At 35.0% G+C, this 21803-nt stretch overlaps 2 protein-coding genes across 3 annotated transcripts in view; one reads left to right on the top strand and one right to left on the bottom strand.

Moving 5' to 3' along the window:
- Nucleotides 1–18526, top strand: part of Ent2 (Equilibrative nucleoside transporter 2) — a 99887-nt gene extending 81361 nt beyond the window's left edge. For both annotated transcript variants that reach the window (XM_019050039.2, XM_019050040.2), the window contains 10 exons: nt 3495–3576; nt 5393–5532; nt 5997–6142; nt 7598–7683; nt 8566–8712; nt 9550–9721; nt 10631–10746; nt 12094–12296; nt 13416–13605; nt 14756–18526. In XM_019050039.2, the coding sequence (XP_018905584.1) occupies nt 3495–3576; nt 5393–5532; nt 5997–6142; nt 7598–7683; nt 8566–8712; nt 9550–9721; nt 10631–10746; nt 12094–12296; nt 13416–13551 (1228 nt within the window). In that variant the 3' untranslated portion in view covers nt 13552–13605; nt 14756–18526. The remainder of the gene's footprint in view (nt 1–3494; nt 3577–5392; nt 5533–5996; nt 6143–7597; nt 7684–8565; nt 8713–9549; nt 9722–10630; nt 10747–12093; nt 12297–13415; nt 13606–14755) is intronic.
- Nucleotides 15273–21803, bottom strand: part of LOC109036094 (fatty acyl-CoA reductase wat) — an 81618-nt gene continuing 75087 nt past the window's right edge. The window contains exons 9-11 of the mRNA XM_019050038.2: nt 21164–21288; nt 20205–20462; nt 15273–19129 (exon numbers count right to left, since the gene is read on the bottom strand). Coding sequence (XP_018905583.2) covers nt 19009–19129; nt 20205–20462; nt 21164–21288 — 504 coding nt within the window. The 3' untranslated portion in view covers nt 15273–19008. The remainder of the gene's footprint in view (nt 19130–20204; nt 20463–21163; nt 21289–21803) is intronic.

Below are 21803 nucleotides of genomic sequence, written 5' to 3'. Positions count from 1 at the left end.
CATGCCAAGAACGCAATGTATACTGCCGAGCTGAGGAAGTACGTCGTATGAACATTCGAGAGTTGCCGAATCTCCCCTAAATATGTATTCATTTTGAATGAAATTGATGCATAATTTACCTTGAAATTTTCAGACTTTTTAGATAAAATTACAAACGAAATTCTCTGAAAAACCAGAAGAAAATTAGTCACATATTTTGCCGAAAATTCATGATATGTCGACGACAATTTCTCAACGTCTGAAGGCTCATACGGCGTTTTTCCTTAGCACGGTGTATAATGGTTTGCGTGTGGCTGAGAACTTACACTGACCGCTCACCAGAGTCGACTTAAACATTGCATCTCACGTGACTGACGATGACATCATACCGTCGGACCCCATCCTGATACTGCCGCGCCGTGTTAAGGAAAAACGTCATATGTTCGCTCGTACGTTGCCAAGTTCCCTCCAATTTTGCACAACTTTTCTGGAATACTTCTACTTTTTTCTAAAGTTTTCAGGGTATTTTATTATTGATATTGTAATTAAAACTGTCTCACAATTGCAGGGTAAAATACTTGTGACACAGGGTAACATGTTTCTAATAGGTAAAGAGAAACCTGGAAAAGTCAGGGAACTCTGCTTAACGCTGAAAAGTAAGGACATTTCGCTGCGGAACCTGAAATTTTTTCCTCCAGCCGAAAGCATTCATTTTTTTAAATTTTAACACAGCTCGCGACTTAAAATTCTCGCGAAGAGAATTTTGACGAAAAATTATGCCGGGAGAGAGTCGGGCAATTTCATGTTCACAATGTCCGTCAAGGTGTCTGTCCGGTCTACAAGTCCGGAAAGTTCGGGAATAGTACGAATTTTCTAAGGGCGGTCCGGAAGTCCTGAAAAAGTGCGGAAATTCCGCAAGAGGGTCCGGAATTTTGTTAATTTTTTGTCATTTTTGTCGCATTTTAAGCGAGGAGTCCAAATTTTTTAAATTTTTGAAATTTGTCAAATGGAGTTACTGTAAAAGTACTGATTTTCGACCGACCTGTTGTAGTAGACACCCTGCCCTGACCTGTGAAGATAGGATATTTGAAATCCGAGAGAACTTGTCACCGTCACATCTCTCAAAAATGATTCTTTTCATCCAATCAAACTTGACAACATCCATGTGTTCATACGACGTTAACCGTCAACGCGGCAGGGTAGCCTCCCAGCTCTCGATAAACTTGATGCAACGCGTGTGAAACGCAGTCCATCGCTGAGATACGATAATTAGCTTTTCATACCATTTTATTTTCAACAGCCCGAGGGATGGCGTTGAATGCAACGAAGTGAGCCCCAAGTTGGCAATGCATGAAAGGCATTACTGCCGTGCTGAGGAAGAACGCCGTATGAACATTCTAACGTTGCCAAATTTCCTCTCAGAAAATATTTATTTCTGAGGAAAGTCATGAATATTTGGATTGAATTTTGCAAAAAGGAACCAAGAGCATTCCAATGTTGCTCAGATTGGGCAACTTAAATTCTTTGCAAAAAAAATTACAGAAATCATGAAGGGAATTTTTACGAAGGTAATTTTCGTCTTAAATTCATAGTTTAATGAGAGTATAGATAAAACTTGTTTAGATGATCATTTTCTATTCGCAAGGTAAAAAAGTTGCACAATCTTAGCAACATTGGAATCCTCTTGGTTCCTTTATGCAAAATGCTTGCAATCCATTTGTCCTTCAAGTTTGCATACAATTTAGATAAAATCACGAGCATAATATCCGGAAAAATTTGAAGGAAACTTTTTAAAAAAATGTTCCAAAAATTCGTGATGTGTCGAAGGAAATTCGGCAACCTCTGGAGGCTCATACGGCGTTCTTCCTTAGCACGGCAGTACGACGCTGTGGGTCCCCATAACGCCCGTCCGGTGAGACGTAAATGGTAATCAGATAGGCTTGCATTGGCCGGTCTCCACCGTCCGATCCTCAGGTGAGCCAGACGAGATGGCCAGCCTGACCATTGGTCGGATTCCAACGAAGGTTGCGAACTTGCTGAACGGGGTTGTTGAAGCTACCACGTAAAAGCCAGGCGTCAGGAAATGCATTTCAGTGGCGCGTGTCGACTAATCGCTTTTTCACGATCGAATCTTGTAGATTTCCATGATACAGATTGCGTCAGAACGTCGCCTTTCCAGGGACAAGAGACCCTCCACTGGCCTCTTGGCGACGGGTGGAAGCTTTACGATTCAACACTTCTTCATGGACTCAGAATTTAAACTGAACTCAGATTTTACCTATAACAACCTTATTCTTATTCACCTCCTTCCCCATAAAAATTGTATATATGCTGGTTACACGCTCAAATTCCCATCAATTTCCGATCAAATGGTGACTGGTGCGCACCATCTACCATCAAATTTCCGCGGCCTGCAAAAATTTGATGGTAAATGATGGAACTGTGGGGCTCATCCTTCATCTGATTTCCACACAACCGTGCTTATTTCATGCTTATTTCAATCAACACGCTGTTTTAATTAATTTTACTCATCAATCTAGATAACTCTCGACCGCCATCTTGGTCATCATTTTGATCGGAATTTGACGGAAATTTGAGCGTGCAACCAGGCCAATAGACTGAAAAATTTAAAACAAAATCAAAGGTCATATAACCTAGATAATATTTTGAAAACATTAATTATTGATTTTAACCAAGCAAAGTGGATTTGTCCACTTGCAGCGGCACAAACGTGTTTTAGCCACTGTTTGATTCGCAAAACAGCAAGGCGAAATGGATACGAATCAACGTGCTCCTAAGTCGAGAAGTTGCCTATCCGTTGAAATTGAAGGCGAGTGCGGAGGCTTAGACGTATCAAATAACTTAACGCTGCCATAACGCTTCGCAACGCATCTAAATTTCTAGATCTCGTCTTTAATTGCGAGACTTTAGAATTTTAGAAGTAATTAGATTTCACTCTCGCGAACGTATTTTTCTGGGCTTTAAATAAATTGCGTCGCAAAAAGCTCCTTCGTTTCTGTTCAATTCGTACAACAGCACGGCGAAATGGATACGAATCAACGTGCTCCTAAGTCGAGAAATTGCCTATCCGTTGAAATTGAAGGCGCGTGCGGAGGCCTAGACGTATCAAATAACTTAACGCTGCCATAACGCATCGCAACGCATCTGAATTTCTAGAGCCCGTCAAAATTTAATTGCGAGACTTTAGAATTTAAGAAGTAGTCAGATTTTACTCTCGCGCACGTATTTTTCTGGGCTTTAAATGAATTGCCTCGTTTCTGTTCAATTCGTACAACAGTACGGCGAAATGGATACAAATCAACGTGCTCCTAACCCGAGAAATTGCCTATCCGTCGAAATTGAAGGCGCGCGTGGAGACTTAGACGTACCAAATGACATAGCGGTTAGTGCTGCCGTGTCAAAACACCAATTTCTTGATGATGGTTCTTACGATTAAATTTAAATTGTAGTTGTTAAGTCCTTTTCTCATGCCAATCGTTTGATTTTTGTTTCAGGTGTAAATTAGTATATTTAGTCTTAGTACTTCATGGTATTGGAACATTGATGCCGTGGAACATGTTTATTACTGCCAAAAATGTAAGTTTAATTATTTGTTTTTTTAATGTCTAATTTTTCTCTCTCCATTTTTCAATTATTATTTTCTTGTACTTGAAAAGATAACATTGATGCGGAAACCATATTGACTTAAAATATGAACACGTCGAAATATGAACTGAAACGATGGGTAAAACAAGAGTAAATTATTAGAAATACTTAAAGGAAAGGGCGTCTTCCCCGTCGGACAATTTTTATTATTTATTGGAGTGAAAATAAGCTTGTAACGCCTCGAACTGTCTTGCCTTTTTAGTTTTTTTAAAATATTTTAGCCTTATTTTACTCATGTTTTTAGTTCTTATTCTGTTGTTTCCTTCTAAAGATGACAATATCAAAAGTTGGATGAGAAAAGGGTTCTTGTCAGTGACTGAGTCTTGAAATATTCATTCCTCAGAATGAATCGGTTAAGAAAAATGTAAAAGTAAACTCTGATAAACATCAAAACCGAAAAGTGCATTCTTTCCACCTTACATCTCAAATCTAAGGAATATAATTTTTTTGAAAAAAAAAAAGGATTGTCTTGCAAAAGAAGTTTCAGAGATCAAGATATATTAGCTTTCAGAAGCTGTAATTTCTCAAATTTTCTTCTGCAGATAGATCTCCTCTTCTCAATGATGACCAAACAACTGAAGGAATTCTACAAATTGATAGCTACAAACATCAATGTTACGACTATATTTTGCTTCACACTGCGGTGCAAAGAGGAAACCATTTTTTAAATTAAGAATTTCCTTAAATTCTCAAAATTATTACTCTTTTCCGTCTATCAGATGGTTCGGCAATGTAGAATTGAGGACACCGCACCAAGAACAGCCTATAGGCGTATAGGTCGTTATTACGCCCATCTGCTTTTCGGATTCTACGTACCCTGGACTTTGCCGTGGTAGCGATAGAATATAGATAGTTAACGGCTCGAGGTCGAAAAACCTTTTTTTTCCGAGTTAAGTCAGGCCACTGGATCGATGGGTGCAAGAACGACCTTTAAGCGGGCCTATCAACTTAAGGGCCTATAAGGTGCTAGTTACCCCTTTCTTTACTCACTATCGATATTCTTTCATTTTGCGTTAATCATGCGTTATTAAAATGATTTATACTTCATATTGCCATCAAAATGGCTGTTGGGTGTAATAATGGCCTATAAACCGCTTTTTTAAATTAAATATATTAGAGTGTAAACCCGAAATGTATTGCAAAATCTACCCGGCATCCTTCAATAGAAGGGTTAGGTCACCCAAAAACACCAAAACCGGGTACGTGCATAGAAAAGTCTGCGCAGTGCATCAAAAACAAAACTTTAAATGCGTTTTTCTCAAAACGCGGTTCCAAGTTATAGGCTGTTATTGGTGCGGTGTCCTCAATTGTAGGTCTCAGGATTGGAAATCCTGTTTGTCTCTCAGTTTTAATGAAGCAATATCCAGAAGAAAAACCAACTGCTCGAGGGAAGAAGATACCTAAAGCTATATAGCTGAGGAAGGAATCACGACAAAATAACACAAAAAAGTCTATCTCAAGAATTTCTGTGTAATTTTCTACTTTTGAAGAACATTTGACCTTAGATTCACCCCCTTCCCCCCTCCTACTCTTTCCCAGAAGATGGCCTTCTCTTTCAGATGGCCAGAAGATAGATCTGGTCTGTTTTCTAGTTGGCGATTGAAAGATTTCACCTTTCGTACTTAATTTTACTGTTTTTAAATTCCTTGAGAAGAGCATAGTGCCCTCCAAATTCGAATTTTTTGTCTATTTTCAGTCTGTTCACCTTCACCCACAATACTAATAATTTTTTATTTTTCTGTTTCAGTATTTTATAGAGTATAAATTAAGTGCAAACAACACAGATGTTAAGTCTGATTATGCTGATAATTTCATGCCTTACATAGGCATTGCATCTCAAGTACCTAATTTTTTCTTCAACTGGTTGAACATATTTGTTGTTATCGGGTGAGCACAAATTCCTTCAAATACTTCCTTTAATTTCTTTATGCTTTGAGTTCTCTACCATTTCTGATCATGAGGTTTGCATATGTTTGATGAATTATTCTACTCCAAGCCCCACTGAAAAGTTTAAAATCCTTTTTGTGTCCATGAACTATTTCAAATAAACATCTGCAGAAGAAGGAGTCAGTACTAACTGTGGAAAAATTTGCTAAAAGTTGAAAAAGTTTGAAAAATTAAATTGAATGAATTAAATGAAATGCGTACTACTGGTTCTTCCTTCAACAGTTTCTTGTTCTACCTCAAGAAAGCCTCTCTCGCTCATGAATCAACAAACAGAAGCTGAACTTTCATAAATACATTCTTAACAGTGGTAAAAGGTGAATGATCGATTATCGATTTCCCCCATTTGAAGCTATGTTAAAGAATTTTACATTATTTCATCTAAAATCTTCAAATTATTTTTCCAGGGGTAATCTCACAACTCGTATTGTATGGAGTATACTCACGGAAGTTTTAGCATTCTTCTTAACTGTTGTCCTCGCAATGCTCGACTCAAGTACCTGGCCTGGGTTCTTCTTTTGGATCACAATCGGCTCTGTAGTTGTTCTAAATAGTAAGTGGATCAATTGTTTCTCGAAATCCTTTGTCTAATTTAATATTTACCTCCTCTGAATTCTTGAATAGGGTTTAGCTTGATCAGGGGTCATCTTTAGAATTTCTTAATTTTCACTTATTCTTCCTATTGTTTTCTTTTGTAATTTTCTTTATGCATTGGCCATTGCGGTTGATCTATAGTCATTACTAGGCAACTATAAAATACACACTCGCAAGGTACATAAACGTGGTCACTTTTATTGAAAAAACACAGACACTAGTCAGTAAGTTGCATGACCTGGTTGAATCGTATAGAGTAGTAATTTTTTGCAGATTTCTTTTGAGGTTTGTTTCAAGTGTTTCTAACGAGGTTTTCAGCTTTCCTGTGGATTTTTCGAAGGAGCAAATGCATTTTTGTACTATGAGAGTGCGTATTTTAGTTGCCTAACAATGGCCATGGTTTGGTTGATATGATCAGTGCATTAAGAAAATCACAAAAGAAAATCCGGAAGAACAAGTATAAATTGCAAGATTCTTCTTTAATTTGTAACTTTAGTTTATTTAGTTTTCATGTCACAGTTTCAGTAGATACATTTAAAAAATGTCCAGAAAAATGTAAGAAATGATCAGTAAAATGAGAGATTATAGCGCCTGAAAATTTTCAATTTCAGGGATAGTTGTTCTAAAACAGGCTCTAAAACAAGATCTTATATTATAAAAAATATGATGGAACATGTACGCTGTGCCTCTCTGTGGAAAGAACGTGGATTTATGGCCTCACGTTATATATTTTTTTCAGTCACTCAGTTTTACAGAACAGCCTCACATCTTTAAAGATCAAAGGTTAATGTAAGAGAGTAAAATAATCCAAGAGCCATCAAAAAGAGTTTTTTCAAGTTCCGTTCTCTTGGATGGTAGTTTATACCCTAATGATAAAATCACATTTGAATTATGAAATTTTCTATGCATTTTCAGATGCTTCTTACATTCTGATGAGTAAAAGATCCGCTCAAAGTTTTGGCTAATTTGGTAAAAGATGAAGAATACAAGATGTGTCAAACATAGATTTATTTTTAAAATTCTTTTCTCGCCAGGATTTATGGAATTCATATTTTATTCTTAGAATTTTAAAAATTAATTGGTCCTTTTATCTAAAGGCAGATGAAGGATCTGACTAAAGCCTTGCCTGATGTAAATAAATTAATCTAAGATCTATTGAAGAGAACTTTTAGATTCCTTTCTTCTCAGAGTTTAAATACTAGGATCATTGTGGTTGTGTCATCGTGTTTTCCACCTGACAGTCTAGTCCCGCAAGTGACAGGTTTCATAAGGTCTCTCATCTTAACTTTTATCTCTCAGTTCCCTGAATTACATTCCGAGCTTGAGTTTCCTTTTCATGTTGATTAATTTGTAGATTTTGCTTTGTTCTAATTTTTCAGTGTGTCTAACATACATCACTCTTGTTTTGTTTCAGTGGCAAATGGTATCTATCAGAACACTGTTTATGGAATGGCTGCAAAACTACCTCTTAAATATACTTCCGCAGTTATTCTTGGCTCAGTAAGTGAACAAATTTATCTCATCATAACATTTTTTGTTTTGGGAGGTGATGAGATTTTTTTAAAGGAGGTTGCTACTATTATTCTAAGCAGTCTGAAGTTATTTTTTTCTCATAAATTTTGACTCCCATTAAAAGTTTCAGGTATTCAAGATAACTGGAAATTTGGAAAGAGTCCTAATCTTGTAAGTTCTATGGGGGAAAATTCTGTATAGGAATTTTTCCTTAAAAAAGTGAAAATCTTCAGGATTTATATTTGACTTAGGAAGGATTGAAGTGAACTAATCAATGAGAAAAAATGAAAAATCTTGATATAAAGTTGCAGGCCAACGGTTGAATTATTGACTTGATAAGACAAAACTAAGGTGAACTGGAGTCAGGCGATTGGTCAGTTTCATCTCCTATTAGTCACTTGTGCTTCCTGTAGCGCCCTTTTTAGGCCAGGTACTTGACAAGCCCACAGTAACTCCTCAATGATGGAGAACCAGTCAATTATCAAACCTGATGACAAACCCCTGCATGACAATTCAGCCAATCTTTTTACCCAGTTCTACCTTAGTTTTATTTTGTCCAATCGACAAGCAAACAATTCTGATAGTCGTGTGTACAAATACAATAGAACAATCGAAAATCCTCTCATTTTTTTCGGCTGTCACTGGTTGTTAAAGCAGCCAAATTCTCTCATTGATTTATCTAGATGGTCTATGAGTACATTTGATTTCAGCCTGTAAATTTTAGTTCATCTCACGGAATGAATTGTTTTTCATCTATGAATGCGCATTACGGTTTTTGTAAGGTGCATCAAATGTCAATTGCTTACAGACTCACATTTATCAAAAACTCGACTGAATTTTTCACTAATTTTAATGATTCCTTTTTTCCAGAACATCAGTGGAACTTTCACCTCCATTATTTCAATTGTTTCGACAGCCATGGCCCCAAATGACAGGACAGCTGCAATTTACTACTTCATCACTGCACTCTTCGTTCTTTTGATGTGCTTTGACACTTATTTTGCTCTTCCATTAAATGTAAGTGCATCATACTTTTATTAGTTAGTAGATTTCTACAAACATTTACAAACTAAAAATGGCAAAATAATCTGAAACTATGGTGGTTTGATATTCATATATGAGGACTTATCTGTAACAATAGCGGATGTGAAAAATTACCTTTTCGAAACACATTAAAATAACTGTTTTGGCATCGAGAAAATTTTGAGAAAATACTTGAGATGTGATCTTCGAGATCTGTACATTATGCCAGAGCCAAACATTTTAAATTTTTGTGTGAACGAAAAAGTTTTTTAAGCGTGTTTCTAAAAGGTAATTTTTCACATCCGCCATTGTTAGATATAAGGCCTCATATATGTATGCTGCTCCCACAGTGCATTCTGGCATTTTGCAACACCCAAATGCCGCATGTTCCTGTCGTATCAGAGCTCATAGGGCAACTGACGCCTAAGAATCTCTTCATCAACCATCTACCACCTGCTAGGTTGAATGTTTCCAGTTCAAAATATATAATTAAAGAACGGGCTATTTAAAATTTTAACAAGGTGGAGAAATGGTGCTGGGTCCACACCATTTTAATCTGTCGTGTTTGTAGCACGGAATGTCGGATTATGAAGCAATTTTACACCCTCCAATGAAACAAAAATGAGCTAAATTATTCGCAACCTATATTTTACGATACAGGAGAGAGTTTTTAGTGGAAATATTGAAATATGATGCTTTGATTCAACTCAGCAAAACTTTCTTCACTGATAATTTTTCCCTTTTCCTTTCGCTATTCCTTTCGTTTCATTCAGGTTTCTTTTCTTGTGGACATTATTTAATTGTTCTCTCTGTCTTTTTTCTGTTGAACAGAGGTTTTATAGGTATCACGAGCTATTGAATCAGAAAGCTATTCAAGCCAAAGCTGCAGAAGGCAACTCCAGGCCACCGTATTGGAAAATTTTCAAACAGTGCTCTCCTCAACTTTTCAATGTGTTTTTCATTTTCTTCATCACCTTAGCTATTTTCCCTGCTGTGCATTCAGGTATGTTTCAGTCAATCTCAAGTTGGATACTTTAATCTTTGAAAGCATCTCTATCATTAAATGGCTTAAAAAAAAAAAAATGTTATTCATGGGAGATCATTCATTAAAGTTCCACAGGGGTGTAGAAACTTCTCAACCATGCGACCAGCCCGTTCTGTGCCGGTTCTGGGAAATGAGCAAATGCCTGTAAGAATAGAAAACACAGGAAAACACTGTCAAATTTTTTAAATATTTTTACTGCAGTATTTCGATGATAAAAAAGTTCAATTTTTTGAAGAGAAAAAGTTTTCTCTTTTTACCCTTTTTTTGAGTCTTAAAGATGAAGTAAGAATTTTGGTTTAAAATGAGAAAAGGCCAAGTGAACTTAAACCCCCCCTTGGACCTTGGAACTTTCCGTACCCTTGCAGCTCAAGTAAAGAGATCTTTCAATTTTAATGATCATCATAAATAAATAATGTTCTTTGTGAGGCTCTCAAACCTTTTGCTCGAATAATGTTAGTAAAGTTATTCTGTTACGGTTTCAATCAAAATATTTGATCTAACGCCAAGTAAGATTTGAAGTTCGATAAGAATGTAAGAATGTGTCTGTTACAGTACTCATCTTAGAAATATTTATTGCTAAAGATGGAATATTAAAGATAGGAGATATTGTACCCTATCCATATTTATTCTTGTTAATTTATTTGATGACGGGGATTAAAAATGAAAGAATATCTTTTACGAAGATAAAATTCAGCTTCTGTCAAATGTTGGCTTCTCAAAGTGACATTTTCATTTAAAATGAAAATCACAGTCTGTTTTCAATTGGAGCCCTCAGACTTGCTCATCACACTCATGCTCTCTTTGCTTGTCACACTCATTTTTAACTCATCAGTTTACTTAATTAATTTTGAGCGTCTATTCTTTCAGATATCAAAGAGTCTACCTTCAATATTGGACCCACCTACTACGTTAGTGTTATGTGCTTCCTCACTTTCAACGCCACAGCTATGTTGGGTTCTCTGTTCTCATCTTGGTTTGTTTGGGTAAGTGTTATCATTTTCTATAATAATTCTGGATTCTATATTTTCAAAAGTATTTTTCACGGACTATCCTTTACCTTGAACACATCATACTTTGGAGGTGGAAAAATGGAAAGAGTGGCAAAATGGCCTCTACTATGTTCCAAGTTCTTAATTCCTGTTACGGTAAGGATACCTTTTCTCAGGAAAAATCATTTATTTCACTCAATTTTTGAGGTACCTATGGTTGTAACATTTAGTGGGAAAATAGTTGAGCATATTCCTAATGCGGAAATGAGTTCTCCAAGGAAACCATACAGCCTTGCTCTTCTACCTGACTCCTCATATCAGAGGCAATCAATACAACTTCTCAATATAATTATTCTGCTTACCAAAATCAGCTCGTTTACACAAGCTTTAGATACTAAAATGTTGTGATGATATTACCAGTATACAGAATATGGGTATGAAAAAATATTATGTGATTTCAAATAGTGAAGTCACCGTACTCTTCCCCTTCTAATATGTGATTGATCACACAACTAGTGTTTCTAGGTAATTAAGTGAGAGTTAAAATTAAACCTAATCTGATCTTAAACTCCAATTGAGTATGAATTATAGTAGTACCCTCATAAATTTTAATGTGAGAAGTTGGTAGCAGAGAGGAAAGTAGGGACAATTAATAATAGGAAGTACAGCAGAATCAATTATGATGTTTTGGTTGCGATGTATTGTGTTGTAATATTTTTTATGATACCTTTCAACCCAGATTGGGCCCAGATCAGAGAATTGTAAATTCAAAACGAGCCAAAAGACATGAAGTACGGGATGGAGATCATTATATTTGAAATTTATTTTTTGCTGCAAGGCGTAATTAGAATAACTGAAATTGTTCTGCACCAAATATTCTTTCTAGACTTTTAAATAGACCGCATTTAGCAGAAAAGAACCAAGCTACATCAGTTAATGCCAAATTTAAATGGGCAGTCTAATTTTTTACAAGAGCACTTTCTTGCGGATCTTTGAAAATTTCAGGGAATTTGCTTTGTACTACGCAAAAATCCACTTGAGTTTACACAAAAATCCGCACAACCGTTTTCATGTAAAAAATTGAATTGCCCGATTAAACGTGACAATATCCGATGAGGCGTGGTTCTTTTCTGCTCAACGCCGTCCAAACATAAGGTAAGAGAAATTAAGCTCCCGGACAAACTCTAAACTATCCCTAACTAATTTTTTTTCAAAATGTCATGTGGCGCCTTCTTCCTCAACACTACCCAAATTTAATTCTAAGACCAGGCTTTCCCATTTCAAAGAACTGAAGTCATTCGATCATTCTAATTTAATCAATATTTGATCTTGAATTTTCAGCCAGGCCCAAAAGGACTGATAATCCCGGTTCTGTTGCGAGGACTGCTTCTTCCAGCATTTCTTCTGTGCAACTACCAGCCAAGGGGAGTCCACAGGACCCTTGGAGTTTTGTTCATGAACGATTGGATTGTTTTAGCCCTAGGTGTCATCTTAGGTCTTTCAGGAGGATACTATAGTTCTTTAGCAATGATGTACTGTCCCAGGTGAGTTTTATCTTACTTTATCTTACTATACAATAAACTATTTAAAAATAAACTTTCACAGTTAAGTTTGTTGTAATTGTGATTCACACCAACCTAACGCAAAAATTCCTCTCCTTCTTTTAGTAGTCGATTTGCTTTTGCTCCAGTTGAGGAGCCTACGGCCATCTAAAAATATATGAATGAAGTTTATGGTATGATTCGGATTGAGCACGTATTAGGTGTGCCTGGGTATCAGAGTGACCTAAAAATAAAGTCTTAAATTTGTACCAAACAGAAGCTGATAAAACCAAAAACATTAAGGTATCAAACTCTCTGAAACAGAGACAAAAAGTCAATGTCAAACATTAAGAAGCGAAATTATCAAACTCAACTTGCAAAACAAACGAAACAAAATCCGACGCGTTTTAGGGCCCCTGTTCCTTTCTTCAATGGAAACTGCTCAGAGGAAAGAGAACAGATGTCCCAAGACAAGTCAGCTTAAACTTTTATTTATTTATTTATTTATTCATTCGTTTTGTTTTTTTTTTTGGCGAGTTGACTTTATTCTCTCAAATTTTACACATTTATACATTGCGTTTTTACCTGTCTTAAAAGTTTGAGTGCTTCTTGCTTCAGAATGTTCATACATATACTATGAAGCAACAAGAGAAGGTATGGACCAATCATGGTCTACGATTATTGAATTTTTATATGAAGCTCCGCAGATTTAATTTCCAGTTTCTCCGAAGGTTCGTAAGAGGAAGAGGAGGGGAGCATAAAATATTAGCCGACCCGGTTGTCAATAAGAATAATTTCAAAGATTATTTCAGACAAGGAGTCTATTTAGTGTACAAACAATGTGAAGATGAAAAAATGTATCGAAATATTCTCAGAATTACTTATTTCGGCAAATCATCTAACTTCACTGGCTAAATCTATCTCACACAATCTCAACTAAATCTGTTTCTACAAAAAATTGAACTCCAGAATACAACCTTCAGTGATCATTAAATCAACCAATGCTCTCCTCTTGTAAAATATTTACTAATCTATGCATTGAATGCCTTAATCAAAACATGTGAAAGTCCAGAGTTCCTTGAATGAATTTTCAATCTCTGATATCTTGTTTCTTTTCATCAGGATGGTGGAACCACGCTACAGCTCAACAGCTGGCATGTTCGGTGCAGCGTGTCTAGTCTCAGGAATCTGCGCTGGAATAGTATTTGCTTTGGTCTGCCCATGGCTTGTCTCAAACCTAACTCTACCGATTGTTTGATGTTCCCTCATACAATCCCAGAATTTTTCATCTCCACTTGAAATCAATACAGAGGTACGTAACATGCACTTTCGTTGGTTTACTCTATTTGAAACTTGGAACTCTATTTGAACTCTATTTGTGACAAGTGTCACTTTCAAGTGTAGCCAAGTGTCGCTTTTACCTGGCTAGGCTGATCAGCTAATAGACTGGACTGTAGATTTACTGAAGGAAAAAATGAAAAACTCTCAGAAAAAGCTGAAGCTAAAATGGACCACAAAATGGACACCTAGATAAACTGCAAATAGAACTTTAGAAAGAAAACAATTTTGAGTCTAGTGCATAGGTTTGTCAGTTTGTCTGGTGGACAAGACTAGACTAAGATGGGATGGAGCTTTGTGATTTGACAGTTACGTTAATCAGATGACTTACAATGGAATCATGAGCCCTTTTTCAGTGGAATAATTGACTAGATGAAGGCACCTCCTTGCTGCTGATCAACGAGTCGATAATTCGGTTCGAGAAAAGGCTTTCGAACCTGTTGAGGGTAGTCTGATCAGCGGAGCTGTACAATCACGTTTCTCTTATTCATCTAGGTCTAGTTAAACTCTGAGGCTTGATGACTTGCGACCATGGCTTCCCTTGAAAGTTGGGTCGAGAACTTTGGATGTGGTCTTAATTGCTGTACCGAAACCGTGGTGAAGTTATTCGAGTTCATATGAATACAAAAAAAAATATTCGGGCCACTTCTTAGTGGTTTTTTATTTCCCCCTCACAAAACAAATAAATATATATTATTTGTAAAATCTTGTTCTAATTACTATCATTCTTGCACTGTGCGTGGAGACCAAATGTTTTAGGCATACTGTCACCCAGAGGGAATTTCGTTTTATTTTAACGAAATTTGGCAGTAAATCAAAACCTGAATCAAGTCCAGCTGTGGAAATTTGTGTTTCATTCCAGTAATTGGCCTTTTGATAGTGTCATTTTTTGTGAGAAGAAGCTTGTCTGAATTATTGCTCAAAACCTTGTCATTTGTCAGTCACAAAGTTAAGCCGTGTCGAGAGAATCATGTCCTCTGTCTACTATTCAAAAGTTTGAGTGGAAATGCTATTTTTCTGTTGCGCTGAGATTATTTCAGTACCAACAATTCCCTGCAGCTAAGTGTGATTCCATGAACCTAATCCTAAAATGCTAATTCTATAACATTTCTATGTTTTTACAGATGTAGAGCTTTGTTTGAGCTACTCCTTTGTACTTCTATGCGGATGTGAGTTCCAGGGATGTGCGTAAAGTCTCCGCTCAGTCGATGAGTGCTGATACGAACTCTGCTCCTCAATGTTATTTCTATACGTACCTTTGTTTTTGATACTTTGTAATTTTAGACTTTTTATTATATTTTAAGGTAGTGCATATCATCAGATTTGATGCTTGAAGAGATCTTACATTTTAAAAACCTCACTCTTTTTCCATCTCTAATTACTCCTCTTTCTGATATTCTTCTTGTTGAGGGCAGATGCAAAGGAAGACCACTCAGAGCAATGAATTTGCGATTTTTTAATAACAGCTCATGTAAGAAACAATCTGTCAAATTGTTTCTTTAATGGATTTTTTCTTTCATAAGCTGATTTTCATAATCTAATTTCCTGATTATCGTCAGGAAATCAGGCAACCTTAATTTTGCGATTCTGCAGCAACTCATGGACAGTAGAGTTTCTCAAGTCTACCAATGTCTTCTGGAATTTTTATTTTTATGAATTTACTATTTTAGTCACTTTCTCCTGTCTCAAATTTTGGAAACTTAATCTAGACTCAAAAACCAGTGCTTATCGTCGCGGTCAAATTTTCGGAAACTCTGAAAACTAATTATAAATTATCTGCTTGCTATTTTATTACACTATATTTTTCAAGCGCCCAATCTTATCTTCAGTCAAGTTGCTGTATGGGATGCTTTTCCATATTTAAATTATTGTAAAAACTATCTGAACTCACCTTTTTATCATCCTTTTTTTTAAAAAAAAACTTACTTAAAGTGTAAATTTTACCCACAAATTTTCAGCTTTCTCTTCTTCGATTCTTTACGTCTGTCCTCAATTGCCATCATTTTCACTTTCTCGGTTACTGAATTATTGTAAGCATCCCCTCATTTTTTTAAGCAGCATTTTTTAAAATAAACCACTGAAGTGTACTTACCATTTGTTGTATAGTTAAAATGAGCTGAACAATATTACATATTTTTTGTCTTAAAAACTACTGGATGAATACAAACAAACCATTTTTCCATGGTTTTTTCTCTTTTTTTTTCATGGTAAACGCAACAAAGTAATTGTACATGAAGTGATAACTGTATGATAATTTTTAGTGTTATTTCTAACCATACTCATATATTTGTGTAAATATTTTATCACCTACCTCGATCCAGATGTAGGGCAATTGAAGACGTACTAAGCGTCAATTTGTAAACTTTAGCTGGAGTGGAAAAAGGAGTTATCATTTACAAACAATGACTCATAAAGAGTATTGGGCGATGAGCAAAATTTGAAAATCGCTTCTCATTACAATCTTTGTAAAATATTAACGCATTCAGCTGAAGTTCACAAAAGACGCATTATTGAGAGCATGTATTCAATTTTATGCATTAAACTGCTTTTTAAAATTTTCGCTCTACCCTTTTTGTATTTTAAAAATTTTAAGCCAAAAAGAGGTATAAATAAAAATACTTTGTTTTCTTTTTATCTGCTCAAAAATTTCGATGTTCAAGTATAGAAAATACTTTCAATGCATGAGTTCTCACATTTTTAATCAATCTTTTGTAAAATCAGTTTTTAAATTCAATTTTAATCAATTTTTTGTACGAAGCTTCCGTCTGTTATAATTTATTGGTTACTTTTTGGTCAAATAATTATCTAATTGAGGCATTCTTCTAGAAGAAGTGATATGGGCTTAATTTCTTGTGTGTACCTTACTTGCGGGTACTGAAATGAATAAAAAATTATTTTTGCAGATGGCGTAGTGTTCTACCAAAGGCGACAATATGTATTTAGTTTTTCTCATTTTCTCAAATTCAGTGCGCTGAGACAATTTGGAACCTTAAGTTGGTCCGTAGCGTCTTTGATATTTTCTCTGTACTTTGGGGTAATTTTTTAGGGGAAAAATGTTTAACTTTTAAGTACGTTTCTCTTTGAAAGTTAAATTAGTGGCATCTCACATTCCTCCGAGGAATGCCTCATTTATTATTTGCATCAAGCTTTGATCTAATAATTTTATTCTGTTTGTAAAACTTTTAATACCATTCTGTACGCAGCATTTTAAGCATAATATCTTTTCCTCCCTGTATAAGCTAATTACGCATTGGTTAGGTTTATGAACCCACAAGCCTCTTTTCGTTTTGAAATTTAACTCTGTTAATTTTATTTTATTTTATATTTTAAAGACTGAGATACCATTAATTTTATCAATGTTCTCTTCTCTTCAAGTTCTTTCTGACTGTGTAAATTTTCTGAAAGAAACATTCGCAGAGGAGCAGATGAAGGATTGTTTGTAAAAACACAGTATTTTCCATAGAACTTCTGTTGTTTTTACTTACAACACTATCAACTTGCCTGCTATCATCAAATGATCACCAAATTGATGGTCAAACTGTAAAAACATGTATTTCGTTTGCAATGTTTCTTAATTCTTGCTCGTATTTATTTTCCAAAAGAGAACAAAACCAATACAATGGCTTGAAATTTGTACAGAATTTTCCTCTGATAGAGAATATAAACCAAGGAAGTTTACAATTTTAAAAATAAATTATCACAGGCAATCTGCAGTGTCGCAAACTGAGATGCACGTTTATGCTGTTTCACTGTTGAAATGCAAGATGAAGCCAGTATGTGATGAATTACAGTCTTTATTTTTAAATTCAATTTGGTGTTTTAGTTTTTGTTTTCTAACGCTAACTCAGCTGCGATAATTCCATCACTCAACTACACCAAAGTCTCGTTTGGCCCTCAACATTTCATTTATATCCCTAAAAATATGCTCTGTAAATGATTTTTTGAAGTGTATACATCTTTTGCATTACTGTCATGTTCGTACTTAAAACTTTGCCCCCTTTGAGTACATCCTGTCGAAACCTTTTTCCATTTTAGTTTAGCTATTAATTATCAAGTAAGATATAAAGAGACAAATAATGCTGCTCTTTGTTTTTAATTAATCAAGTTATTGCGTAATCATTTCCCCCTTGTTCGAGCATCCAGGCATCGATGAAGATTTTTATACATATTATCTTTTTATACTGAGTTAGCCAAATACTTTGTTTATGGTATTTTTAATCGGCCGGTTTTAATTTTATGTTGCGGTAGACATGCTCTGTTCGAACTGTGTTGTTAGACCTCCAAGTCTTATGAATTTTGATGACTTACCAGTCTTTAAAAATTTACCTGGATGATACAAAATGTTGGGTCATCCTGTACATGTTTTACCAATAAATGATCTCTGATCGATATTACAAAAATAAATCGGTAATTAGAAGAAAAGAAGTGCTTACTTAGAGAATTTTTGCTAGATAGGAAAATCGATGAAACCCAAATTTCCTAAAAAGGAGTAAGGACAATAATGAATTAAGTAAGTTAGACGAAAGATTTATGCTTTTCATTAAAAATTTCCCAATGTTTAGAGCTAGATTTTTGAAAAGACAATAAATCTATATGATAAATAGGTATTTAGAAGGACTTCAGTACCTGTCGTGAAGAATTTATTTTGGATTTCATAAAGTGTAGGACCAAATATTTTTAGCGTAAAAAAGGATGTAATTTATGTCACGCGTACATTCTTGAAAGATTCCATTAACGACTACCTTGCTCTCTGATAACTGCACGTTTTTCTTACATACCATCCAGAACACAATATTTGATGATGTACAATGTAACTGTAGAGAAATGTTCACATGTGAACTGTTGACCAACAGGTCCATTTTATTTTCTCATTAAATACGTACATACTCATTGAATTTCTGAAGACTTTTTATTAACAAATCAATGGTGAAACTCCCAAACCTTGTATCACGTTTGTATTGTTTAAAAGTCTCTGCTCCTATTTTATTTGTTTGAAGAGAATCAAGCCATTTTTTATAGCTTAAAATTTAGATATCATTAGCCATGGTTTAATAAGTTGAAAACGTAGCTTAATCATCAATAACTTTTATTGTATTACACAGTGTTTTAATCTCATCGACATGACATTATCATAACTAAGCTTATAACAAAATTCATTATAAAATAAATAAATTAACTTATCGACTAGGTAAATTCCGGAAAATTAAATGAAAATAAATACAACAGACATAATCAATCATTCTCATCCACTAAAAGGCTGAACTGGGTTTCCAGATCTCATATTTGGACGTCAAGCAGACAATCGGACATTCGAACTTGAAATATTGTGATCACATTTGCACATTATCGTCTAAATAAAGATATTAATGCCAGGTCATCAGGAACTTTGAACTAGGTGCCTCATCATGGAGGACTGGGCACTCTGAAGAGCTATGTACAAGACGTAAGAGCAGAGTAGATAGAAGAGCGACACCAGCGCATAATGAGCTATCATGAACCTGCAGAAAAATGAAGAATAAAAATTAGGAATTATTACTTGCGGTCAGTAGAAAATGAGTGTGATATTGCTCTTGTAATGCAAGAGGAACTTGTAAGCTCATAGAGGTTTTCACTGTAATTTTGTTGCTTAACTTTGCAAAGCATGTAAAAGTAAACCTCTCAGAAAAAAATATTTGACATTGAAATCCGTTATTTAACGCCATCATATTCAGAAAGGTAACTTTAATTATCTTGAATATTCTAAAACATGCATTTTTGTTACTTAATTTGACAGAATCGAATGAAAATTTGCAAAAATCTTGATTTAATATCCTAGATTTACGGAGTTGGAAATCAGACCTCACGAGATAATCAATACATGCAATGAAAAAAAAATTTATAATTGCTGGCTGAAGTCGGAAAATGTAAATAATGTAAAGTGTCTGCTTGTGACTACAACATAATCTTAAAAATTTCTGCAGATTTTTTTAATTTGTGAAGAAAATTAAAAGAAAAATTGTTGGTAGGGAAGTTTTCTTTTGTAAAAATAAAACAAGAGGGGATATTAACAATGCTAAAATCAAAGACACATATCTTTCAAGTTTAGGTGTCGAAACTTTGTTGCAGAATTTACTTAAAAAGAAGATCCCTGTATTATTGGCTGTTAAAAAAGGCACAAAATCCGATTTAGAGAACCTTTTTTTATCTTTTATGCGTAAAATGCCACCTTGAGCTTTTACAATCAATTTACACTAAATTTTAACCAAAATTAAATGAATTAAGTATACATTTTTGATTTTTTAATTAGTACATTTTCCGGTTAATTCTGTTTTTGGTATCAATATGAAATATTTATAGAATTTAAAACAATGCCAAGTATTCTCCCAATTATTTTTATGTGAATTTTACCCAAATTTCACCAAAAAAAAAAAAAGAGAGCAAAGAGGTTTCATAACTCATACATCTCAAACAATTTTTTGACATATTTTTAGAGTCCTAATTCAACAGTTTTCTATGCTCGTAGAAAAAGGAAATAAAAACCTGAGGAAAGAATTTGTCGGCAATTAAATCAAATCTGATATCAAGGAAACTTACTTGAGTCTCTTCTTCTGCCCTTCAGGAATAGATTCTAGTGGGTCACGAATCAGGTAGACTCGTATCCCTCGGATGTAATGATAGAAGTATTCCTTCCAGTCTAAATTTTTCAAGCTGAAGAAGAAGACGTCTTTGTCTTTATCATTCAACTTGTTCCATAACTGCGCCACATTATCATCCTCGAATTTCCATTCTTTCGTGCTAAAATACGAAATAACTGAGGAGAAGTTGTGGATTTTCTTGTAAGCCTGTAGTAACCTGTGTATGATAAGCAAACAATTTTCAAATTACTTAGATAATGAGATAAAATATTCACACAAAGTGTTGAGAATTAGCGAGTTAAAATCTTGGGCTCCCTAAGCTACTCAGAACCCTCTCTTCCCTCCCTCAAAAACTGTGGGCATGCAAACTTCATTAAAATTTGGGATTTGATGCAAACTGAAATTCTAATTTGATGAGTGCATCATACACTTGTAAATTTTGCAATTTCTGTAATTCTCCAACAGGGTACGCTTGGCGCTGCGCACATAACACGCCTTCAGAGAGTCAAGTAGGTAATGAGCTGAAATCAGCACGCATGACATACCCGAAACAATAATTGCCTCAAACGCAGTTGAAGACGAATTGAAAACAACCGTTAATAATTCACATTGAAAGTAATTTTAGCTTTTGAATTAATAATGTTAGAGAATTGTCTTTTACTGCCTTTTGATTAGAGATTCTAGAAAAGATTTTCAAAATACACTTAGTTTCAATGCATAGTGAAATATACTGCGCCACAAATTCTCAGAAGTTTAGCAACACAACTGCTTTTTTTGCCAAATAGATGTAGCAAGCCTTATTTTAAAAAAATGATCACATCAATGAAATGCTCCGATTTTAGACGATACAACAGACACAGGAAAATAAGAAGATTTGGTCTGAAATCAAAGGTTGAGAGTAAACAATGTTCAGCTCACCTAGGTTTTTTGCCAATTAACATTGAGCAGCCATCCACAATAAGCGCCGGGATCATATGTAGGAAAAATGCGTAGAGTAGGTCAATGTATTTATATTTATTGAGAGTCAAGGAGTAAGTCCAAACCTGGAAGGAGAAATAATTTCAAATTGGAAACTGAATAAAGCGGTTCAGCTGAAAATGTCGATTTTGTCAAAGAAAAAAATGTGTGTATCAATGAGAAAAGGACAGTAACATTTTTTGCAAACAAAAACTACATCAGATCTGTTAGGAGTTTTCTCGGAGCTTTTTTACTTGAATTTTAGCTTTTAAAAATTTTGGATGTTTGCAAAAATTCCTCCCAAAATATTTTTCTTTCACCTAAATTTAGACACTTTTACGAGCCTCCTACCCCCCCCCCCCTCCACAAGGAATTTTTTAGTTTGGCTATAAAAAAAAGTTTTATCAGTTGTTGCTCCTAGGGAAGCACCTGCCTCAGCAAAGCAAAAAAAGGAGAATGGAAACTTTTAGAAAGGCAAAATAATAAGAGTTTCAAATATGATGGAACATTTTCTATAACTGGAGTGCGTCTAGCAGAAAGGAACCAAGCTACATCGGCTTCAGCTTTTGACTGAGCAATTTAATTCTTACAAAAGAACGTT

This window comes from Bemisia tabaci, chromosome 9 (genome assembly GCF_918797505.1).
Source record: "Bemisia tabaci chromosome 9, PGI_BMITA_v3".
NCBI lineage: Eukaryota > Metazoa > Arthropoda > Insecta > Hemiptera > Aleyrodidae > Bemisia > Bemisia tabaci.
The sequence above is the reverse complement of the archived record's forward strand: the minus strand, read 5'-3'. Positions and strand labels throughout refer to the sequence as shown.